This window comes from Quercus robur, chromosome 3 (assembly GCF_932294415.1).
Source record: "Quercus robur chromosome 3, dhQueRobu3.1, whole genome shotgun sequence".
In the NCBI taxonomy this organism is placed as follows: Eukaryota; Viridiplantae; Streptophyta; class Magnoliopsida; order Fagales; family Fagaceae; genus Quercus; species Quercus robur.
The window spans coordinates 33,214,654-33,224,878 of NC_065536.1; the positions used below are offsets into that span (position 1 = coordinate 33,214,654).

General features: G+C 34.3%; 1 protein-coding gene across 6 annotated transcripts; it reads right to left on the reverse strand.

Moving 5' to 3' along the window:
- Positions 1 to 1,053: 1,053 nt before the first annotated feature.
- LOC126717841 (transcription factor bHLH111) lies at positions 1,054 to 4,757 on the reverse strand. 6 transcript variants are annotated; one of them, XM_050419764.1, is made up of 7 exons: positions 4,349 to 4,757; positions 2,954 to 3,701; positions 2,311 to 2,460; positions 2,118 to 2,189; positions 1,941 to 2,006; positions 1,483 to 1,521; positions 1,054 to 1,380 (listed from the first exon to the last, which is right to left on the reverse strand). In XM_050419764.1, exons 1-7 carry the CDS (start codon positions 4,672 to 4,674, stop codon positions 1,213 to 1,215), a joined length of 1,569 nt encoding a protein of 522 aa, XP_050275721.1. In that variant the 5' UTR covers positions 4,675 to 4,757; the 3' UTR covers positions 1,054 to 1,212. The 6 variants fall into 6 exon arrangements, 4 of the variants coding, with proteins under 4 accessions (XP_050275721.1, XP_050275725.1, XP_050275723.1 ...); XM_050419768.1 differs by having other exon boundaries at positions 2,118 to 2,183; positions 2,311 to 2,433; positions 4,349 to 4,756; XM_050419766.1 differs by having other exon boundaries at positions 2,311 to 2,433; positions 4,349 to 4,756.
- Between the last annotated feature and the right edge of the window lie 5,468 nt (positions 4,758 to 10,225).

Below are 10,225 nucleotides of genomic sequence, written 5' to 3' on the forward strand. Positions count from 1 at the left end.
CCAATTCCTTATGTCGGTGCAATTGGAAGTTGGTATATGTTATGGTTTATACTTGAACGAATATTTCATATGTTGTTATTATAGTTATAGTAAATATATGACAACTCTAGCTAGATGATGAGCAATGAAGGCCATATAATGGATCTTTTAATATTTAAGAGCTACTATAGATTTGGTCAAGAGTTTTGTACCTTAATTAGCATTTTTTAGTACTTCTAATAAAAGTATTTAAAGTTCAAATCCCTCCTCTTCAATTATCAAATAATAATAATAATAATAGTTTGGTATATAACATATAGTAGTCAATATCCTACGAGAGATTGTTTTAGTTTGGTTAGGTGAATGAAATATTTTGGTAATTGGTACTAGGTAATATCAATATATTTGATAAGCTCAAATATTAGCTTAAGTATATATATTAACCTAATGAATTATCTTAATTTACATGTTTTATAATATATAATTTTTTAATTTTTTAAAATTAATTTTAATTTTATAGGCCAAAAACATTAATATAGACCGAAACACAATATCCATACTCCATAGCTTAATCGATATAGTTCGATATTTTATCTGCTATGTTTTAGAAAAGAATCAATATCAGTTAATATCCAATACAGTACATACCATAGGTAGGATTGATACCATATTGACTACTTTGACATAGTGTTATCATAACAAAGCATCTAATGATTCTACATTATTCTGGCGGCCCGTTGATAATTCTTTCTATGTGGCAATACAATAAAGCTAGCAAAAGTAACTAGAAATTCTTTCAGCAAGTAATAATTGTTGTAGAGAGTTCTTTAAGCGTATATTTAGTATTTCGATTCTATTATTGGTTTTGCTACCATTATAAATTCCATATTTTGTTAATGAAAATTCTCCGTGTTTACCTGTGAATGTAGACGTTTATGTCCAACCCATGCAAATCTTATGCTCCTCTCTCTCTCTTTTGGGGGGTGAGGGGGGGGGGTGTGAAAACCTCTTTTTTGTAATTGTTTTGATTTTTTTGCTTAAATTTGGCAAAAAGATACACAAACATGAAGTGCCTACCATGGCAACCAAGAAACCTAATGCTTCTCTTGATTTACCATTGATTTAACATTACATTTTATTTTTAATTTCTTGAGCTGCTTAATTAAGTGCACCTCTGCTAACAAAGGTACAATGGATAGCAAGATATTTAAACTAGGTATAGACTTATTAAGTTCACCTATACAAACTCCCTCTATATGTTGGTGTACTCCAGTAGTCTGATCCTGTGTTCTCACGGTAAATTTGAGGGGTACATGAGGTAGGAACTAAACAAAGACCTCTGCTCCTGAGATCAAGCTTTGTGTCTCCCTTATCTTTCCTATCCAAGCCTCCCCATGGATCCTGAAATTATCACCAAGAGAAGAATCGTTTCTGAGTTCTATTTTCAAGTCCTAGAAAGTGATTAACACGTACTTAATTACAGCCTTGCTTATTTTATTTTACCTTGTGCGAATTCGTCTTCATATAAGGGTTACTCAGTAGCTGCAAAACGTATCAAAAGGTAGCATCATCAATATTGATTTAATTCTTATGTTTATAGAGAAATTGCAAACAAACAATAGGCTCGGTGTTTATTTTGTCACAAAGAATGTAAATAGTACTGATATGATAAGTGCTGCTCCTACTTCAGGAACAGGATCATTTCTTTTGTTGGTTTTGTTTTGGTGCTAAGACTTTTACAGCTACTCGTCCCACTTCATTCAAATAGGGGACAAGTATAGAAGTCTATTTTTTTAGTCAATGTCATCCTTATAGTCTTTATTTCTTTCATTGCTTGTGTCATTAATATTTTCTTGCGTTAATTTATATAGAAATAGTATATGGTGGCAATGAAAATACTTATAATTGATGCTGCTGCTACTACTGCTAATAAAAAGGAAGAGTTCAAATGATTAAATCACCTGTACTTGTTCTTGTAGAAACTTTATATATTGAATAGCTTCAAAGAGCACAGATGCAGTATCAGTCTGAAAATCAATTGAAACATAAATCGATAATAAAGCTAATGTTTTAAAATGGGAGAACAAAAAAGGATAAGGAAAAAGAAAGAAAGAAAGTCATAGTGCTCATGTGCTAACCTTTCCAAAAGGTGACACAATTTGCTGAAGGGCCGTGATTCTGTCCCCAAGCTTGACTTTTGGTGCCTGCACCTATTAAGTATGAAAAAGGTTTCTCTCAAGTAATCTACACGATTCTTCTTCTTTTAATTTTTATATATATATTTTTTAATATTTTATTTTAAACCTGAAAAATAACGTTTTCATTATATACCTTTACTGATGAAGCTGTAGGATTCTCTTGCTTTGGTTTTTTCAGGGCTGATTCTGAACCATCTTCAGACCTTTTCCTTTTTCCTTCATTTGCAATTCCCTGTCCTTTTCCATTATTTCTAGTCTGCATGGAGCAACTTGAATTTCTCAACTGAAACATTTGTGACAAAGAACAAATTATAGAGACAATAAAAAAATTAACGAAAAAACCCTTGATGGATCAAGAGTCATGAAAGTACACCTAGGAAGCTTTAATATGGTTACAAGTATCGTATATATATAGACACAAGGATGGATAGGTCAATTTTTGAAGAATTAGGATTCGATACAATAAGGATAATTAATTTTTATAAATTAATATTTTAAACCACATATTATGCTAATTTTAGTTTAAAAATATATAGAAAATGCTAAAACGTAAAATAATAGCTAATTAAGAAGCTGTTATTTTAATGAAGAAAGTGAGTGAGAGAGATTTTTTTAATAGATATTCATCGTATCCAATAGTATCTATATCAAAAGTGTTAAATATATACATGATATGATTATTAGTTTGAAATATCAATATTCATGCTACCTTGTTAAAACTACTCTATAGGTAATTAGGTATAAAGGAATGAGGCCAAAAAGGTAAAAATAGTTACCATAGAAGTTTGCAGCCCTTGCTTCTTATAATCAGAGGTGTTCAAAGATTTGAAACAGTTGTTAGGTGCATGAATGTCCATCAAGGGCTTGCCCATGCGATTACTGAAAGATATAACATCTGCAAAGCTTTTTATGCTTCTGCAAGAAGAAGAATTAGGCATCCCATAGAAGTATGATCTGGGATTATCTCCCATCAATGAGCTGTTAACTCCAATTTGATATCCAAGACCATTATTGTTGAATGATCTTCGTAATAAAGCAACTGGGGCTTCAGTCTCACGGCGTTCATTCTCAACTTTCATTTCATGACTATAACATGGAAATAAAGAAGAATTCCTAGTTGTTCCCAAGTCACATGATGTGGAATCAGCGAAGGCATGCTTCATGTGACAAAGATCAGGTTGTGAGTAATGATCCATGGAAGAACTCAAAGATATATTGCACGTTTGGGGGTCAAATTGGCGATTGACATCAGGGTCTGGAGGGGCAATAGACCAAGTGCTAACTAGATTGGACAACTTGTTTAACCTTTCATTATCAAGTACGCTATCATTGAACCCATTTATATGCTTTTCAAAATTGTTGAATGATGTAGAGTTTGTGAATTCCCAGCTGTTGTCCAATTTCTTCAAGTAGTCACAGGCAGGCTCAAACATCCCAGTTGACATACTCTTGGATGATAATGCATCAACAAAGTTCTCTTCTACATCTTGATTGTTTTGCAATTCTCCATTGCTTCCAACACTTCTGCAAGGTTCAATATTCATATATATATACGTTAGTGATCTTTCACAAGAAAAACAACTAAACTATCATTTCGCACTATAACCCAAGCTAGTAACATAGGCTGGTTATGGAGAACTAATTTTCATATATGAAAATAGATGAAAGAAAATAAAACAACGTAGAGAAAATGAAACAAAGAGAATACAGAGAATTGATTATAAATAAGAAATATAAAAAATAAAAAGAATACAGAGAATTAACATGATTCGACTTGATAACTTACGTCCATAACGAAGACAAGATTCAGAATAAGCATAATTCTTACCATAAATAACAATACCGATTTGTTAGTAGGTAAGTCAGGAAACAGGGAAAGAAAGCTCCTCGTGTTTTCAAAGAAAAAGAAAAGAAAAGAAAAGAAAAAGGTAGAAAAGTGGGAAACAAAGTGGAAAACCTAACCTACCACCTTAATGTAGACCTACCCATTAGAGCACCAATCTCTTTTTCTTTTGCTAAAAGATTCTTCATTCCACTCAACTAAATTATCAAACAAACATCAAGATATAATAGAAACTAGTCGGTAGTCATGGAAATATATTCATGTGCTATTATAACTATATTTATTTCTTATTATTTAAAGGGTGCAATAATTAGAGTAATAAACTTACAAAAGAACATGGCTCCAAAGATTATTATCAGAGGCATGTTCTCCAATCAAATCGTTGGAAGAAGCAGGCTCAGCAAGCCGGCGAGAGGATTCGACAGTCAAGCCCGAGTGGTTGGAAGCATTAGTAAACGATGTGGATATTGAAACATCCTCCTCACAAGAAGAGTTGGAGTTAGGGTTTTGATGGTGCCATGAGTTAGGGTTATTATTCCATGCAGGAAGAGCGGAAGCACCAGGGATATCCCACCAGTTTGTAGGTGTAGAAGAAGAGGTAGCAACAGAGCTTTCTATGCATTCTTCAGCCATATCTCTCTCTTTCTCACACATACACAAAGAACTAAGAGTGGAAATGATAGGTATAGAGTTGAGGTTCTCTAATATTTATTTTTCTTTTATGATGGTGGAGGGTTGAAATTTAAGGAGAAATATAGACGATGGTGGTGACGTACGAGTTTTTGTAGGTTTTATCAAATAATAGGGGAGACAATAAAATATGCGACCTGAGTTTTTCCACTAAGTCTCGAGATCGTGGGTAATTATTATATAGGAGGATGGGCCAGCATGAGTTTGGCTCAGAGTTGCCAAAATGTTTTTGGACAAGTTTGGTTTAGCCTTAGGGTTCCAATTTGCCAATTTGGTTGGACAACCTTTTCTCAGTTTTCTCTCTCTCGGCGTGCATAACTCCACAAATTTTTCAGGTGGATAGGGTGCATAACACTGTTGGTTCGTAAGCCAATGGATATATATAGTTGCATGTTTTTTTGCTGTTTATTATTATTATTATTATTATTTGGGGGTGGAGGTTCGTAAATGCTATAATTTACGCAAAAAAAGAGAGATAAATTTCAAGTAAAATACCTTAGATATAATAATTTAAAATTTTCAATTAAATCCAAACATCTTTTTGTATTGAATAATAAAATACAAACAATATTATCATTATCATTGATTTCTAAGAATAATTAAATGCAATGGAAATATGTGCTTTAATTTAATGGGATCCTAATATTGTACCTAGAGAATTGTAACTAAGTTTTATCCTTAAAAAAATTATTAGAATTTGTGTTATGAGCAGGAAACAACCTTAAATGTTAGGTATATTTGTTGTATTCCTACCAGAATAATCGATTATAAGCAATTTAATTGGCACATTTAATCCTTCCAGAAATATATATATATATATATATATATATATTGAAGAAGAAGAAGAAGAAGTAGAGGAGGAGGAGGAGGAGGAAGAAGAAACATGAAATTTTGAATAGTAGAATAATTGCTAAATAATTAAATATTTAAATTCATCAATTCTATCAAGAGCCTCCTGTAGAATAATTTGCTATCTTTTATTAATTAAGAGAATTAGAGTTCAAATTCCCCACAATTATCAAATTAGCCACATGAAAAAACATCAATAATTCTTATAATTCCAAATAATTTTATAAATAAAAAATTCATTTATGAAAGCAAAGCCTAAATGAGAATATTTTCTTATTTTTTGGATCATTTAGGAGTCTCAAATGGGGAAACGAAACCCAATTCGGAATCTACCAGAAAAATTAGGTAAAAAAACAACTACTTTAAGCCAAAAGAGAAATAAAAAGGCCATTTGGGAAAAAGTAAATGCTGGTCAACTATTAGTCAACAAATTATCAACGATGTTTAATGGTTGGTTTGTGAAGAGAGAGAGAAGTTACTGTTAGGAGAGTTTTTTGTAGTGTGAAGTTCACTTGTTGTGGATTATTGAGTCGGCAACATTTTAAAATAATATTTCCCCCTCTTAAAAAGCAAAAAATATATATTTTGCTATATTGAGCTTGTTTTCTGTTCATTTTCCATTTCCTTATACTTTCAGTCGCACCAAATACTAAAAATGTGGAAAACATTTTTCAAGTAACGTTTTTGTAAAAAAACAAATGGAGTATAAGTGCTTGTCTCAATAGCCAACGACGACTTTCCACAGTGGTGCAACTGTGAGTTTTGTTTCTCTTTTTAGTGATTAGGTCTTAGCCGCGTGCCGAGATTTGGTAGGAGGAGATACCAGTATATATATCTAGGTGTAAAACAGTATTTTCATGAAGAGGAACAGTGTTACCAAAAGAGAAAATATGAGATTGCAATATTATCGTTCTCATGGATCAGGTAGGTAGATGAATCCCAGAGGCACTAAGCGGATAATATGCGCAACTTTGTCCTTTTGCCAGATTAAGCAAATTAAGGCACATTATTCATGGAGATTTTTCAAACGCAACAATAGAAATATGCATGCACTTTTGGACATTTTGCCAATATGTGTTTGTCTCTGTGCTTGCATGTCTTTGTTAACATGTGCATGTTTGTTTTCGTATTTTGGTCATACTAAGATTGGAGGCTATCTACAACATAAACTATCAGTACCTGTTTAACTAAGTAAATTACTAAATATATTGACTGAGAGAGGAAATCTTAGTAGGTAGTTAGATACCACTATTATAATATATCCCTAATTCTCTGACCAAATTCAGTACAAAATGAGTGCGATTGTTCAACTGGTAACTTCGAGAAAACAGATCTTAAATGTTGTTTAATTAGAACTCCTTTTCATTTTTGTTTGGAAGTTTGTACTATCCATTTTTTTTTTTCAGTTGTATTATAATTATAGTAATAATAATCATAGTTTATCTCTAGCACTCATTGAAGTGCGTCTCTCACTTGACCTATAACCTGTCGTACTATATTTATGTTCATTGGGTTCAAGCCAGTTGACTTGCATTACTCGTTATTATAACAGAATTATCTCTTCTTCTTCTTCTTCTTCTTCTTCTTCTTCTTTTATTTATTTTTATTTTTATTTTTATTTTGGCAGTATTTTTAATTTAGTTTTTAAGTTTTTATAACTTCATTTTAATCTATATATTTTTCAATTTATTATCATTTTGGTCCCTGTCCCTCACTTGAAGACCAAAATGATGAAGTAAAAAAAACTTGACTAAATTGAAAGTACCCAAAATATAGGAATTAAAAAGATAATTCTACTATTCTCAAAAAAGAAAAAGAAAAAGAAAAAGACAATTCTACCTAATAATATTGAACCTATAAGATGCTCTTCTAAGAGAATGGTTATAATAAACCCTATCTCAACCACTAGGGCTGTCCACGAGTCGGTTTTGGACCCAACTCGTACTCGACCCACTTGCGTCAGGTAGACGACGGAGGAACTCGAAACCGACTGGAAAAATCATTCGAGTCGGTTTCGGGTGAGGGTGAGCGTTGGTTGGGCCAGGTCGGTCGTCGGAATAAAAAAGGCATTGAAATTTGAAAAAAAAAAAAAAAAGTGTTACTGAAATCTGGAAAATCTCGCCGGAAACTGGAAAAACCTGTTGGAATCTGGAAAATCTTGCTGGAAACTGGAAATTTTCGCCAGAAACTGGAAAAACTTGCCAGAATCTGCATTTTTTTGCTAAAAATTGCTTGGATTTTTCCGGATCTGGCTAAATCCTACCAAATCTAGCTGGATTTGGTCGAGATCTCACCAAATCTGGTCGAGATCTCGCCAGATCTAGCTTGTTTTTGCAAGATTTAGCCGGATTTTTTTACAACTTCGGTCGGGTTCGGGTTGCTCGGGTTTTGGAGATGCAAACTCGCCACTCAACCTGCCGACGTCGGTTTTTGAGAATGGAAACCCACCGTTGATCCACTGGACCTTTAGTTCGAGCCGGAATTGGGTCAATGTCGGGTAGTTTGGCCGGGTTATCGGGCTCTGGTCGGGTCTGGACAACCCTATCAACCACACACACTTTAAAGTCCAATAAATGCTTAAGCAAGATGTCAATGTCGAGCTTGTCCTTACGGCTGAAGCCCAAATTAAGCTGGAACTACCCACTTATCTTTGTGGACTTCATGTCAACAAAGCCGCTTTTAGTACTTAATTCCCATGGCACGCTGACTAAGGCCTCTGTTGGTTTTGTCTCTATTAATCCACAGTCCATACTACTTCCCTCAATAAAAATGCTCTATTCTTTTTCTTTTTTTTTCCTACATTATTATCCATCAATTGTTACCATTATTTTTGGTGCATTGTCTAGAGTATGAACAGGGCATTGAATGGTTGGCTTTCTTGGGTTTAATTCCTTTATTTTATTTTATTTTCTAATTTTTTTACCGTTATTTAGTAAGTTCTTGATTTTATTCTTAAATATGAGATTTTTATTCTGATTTTTGGGTTGGAATTTGTCAAATATAGTGTAAAATTTATGTGGGAAAATTTTAATGATCGAAGAGGAGAAAATTTATTATAAGTTTAATTAGGGTTTGTATAGTACACTCGTCAAGGCATGTGAGAATGCTGACGTGGTTGGATTCAGACCTTACATGTGGAATAGCTGTGAGCAAAGGAGAGGAAACATTGGTTGGGAGAAATGATCTTTGGTCCGTGCCAACGGTGTGACTATCTTAGGAAAGAGTGAGATTTGCACCTGATATGGACACTCAGCACTCACAAAAGGGAGATAGTGACCCTCTGTGGTTAAAGGCTATGAAATCCCCCCTTTTTATTGGCTATGCTTGTATTGGACCACTATTAAGGACATGTGCATCACTCTCAATGCTCTTGATGTCCCTTTCTTGTCCAAGGATTGCTCCCCATGTAGTGGCAGGGTCACTCTCTACACCGCTACCTTGACTTCAACGTGCTCAATCTCTCTCATCCATCTCTTATATAGTACAACAACTATATTAGGGTTTAAATGGGGAAATCATGGTTTAACACCTGTCTTTTGTACCTAGCAACATTTCTTGGACTATAAAAGGAAAATGTTGCTGGACCATTAGGGCAAGAACCAGGAGAGAACATTAGAGAAAAGAGTAGAAAATTTGTAAGGAAGTGAGATAGAGAAAATTCCTCTCTTTTAGGAAGAACACCATCATTATACAAGGAAAATTTCCATTTTTTACATAACAGAGGGCTTGAAGGAGTAAGGGACATTCACCCTTACTCACCCGTGGTTTTTCACCCCTTCTTAAGGGCTTTCCACATACATTCCATTATTCTCTTTACTTTCCTTGCAATGCTTTCTTTTTCTCTCAACTTTATGATGCTAAAGCATTCATTTTTATCACTTTCGAGCTTTTTCATCAAAATGTACAGTTAGATAGCTCATCCATTCTTTATACAAGTGCACAAATCTAACTTGCACATACATTTTTGGCAACTCCACTAGGGATTGAACCCAGAATCTCTGGTTATTCTTCCTTTTAGTTGTATACCATTTGTTCTTCGGCATTCTTATTTTCACTTATCTTTCTCCTTGGTCATTCGATGCCTCCAAGAAATAAAAACACAAGCGCTTAGGCTGGCTCAAGAGAGAACTAGCAAGCAGAAGTAAATGTAGACAATGTCTCTATGCAAATGAAGGCTCAGAATCATTTGAAGAGGTTAGACAGCCTAGTAACAGAAAGCTCATGGCAGCCATTGAGAACCTTTAGCGTTCTTAGGCCTCCATGTGGGAAGAGCTCTAGTCCTTATGCCAGAGGACAGTTACTCCTTGGACACCACAAGGTGGCTAAGGACCTCAAGGAGAGACTAAAAGGTTGAATCTTGACCATCTTCTCAACCAAAGGGTACCCTCACAGCCCAAGGGACCTCAAGCATCTCCCTACCTAACTAGGGAAGACATTGCTGCCATTCTGCTCAAGACGAAAAAAGCAGAAAGCTCTACTTACATTGATACAAGACCTTACCCTGAAAAGATGTTTAGGAAATCTTATCCTACCAACTACACACCTCCCATTTTCCCTAAGTATGATGGCATGGTTGGGAATGCCAAAGAGCATATTAGGAGGTATGTGGATGCCTTGACAGCTCATTCACATGACCACGAGCTGAGGCTAAGGGAGTTTTCCAAAT

What these genes read in the sequence shown, in the direction of transcription:
- LOC126717841 (XM_050419764.1), bottom strand. Translation starts at nt 4,674, where the DNA reads ATGTGTGAGAAAGAGAGAGATATGGCTGAAGAATGCATAGAAAGCTCT. An exon ending in CTACAGCTTCATCAGTAAAG is followed by an intron (nt 2,190 to 2,310) that starts GTATATAATGAA and finishes CATACTTAATAG; the next exon opens with GTGCAGGCACCAAAAGTCAA. An exon ending in TGAAGACGAATTCGCACAAG is followed by an intron (nt 1,381 to 1,482) that starts GTAAAATAAAAT and finishes TGATAATTTCAG; the next exon opens with GATCCATGGGGAGGCTTGGA.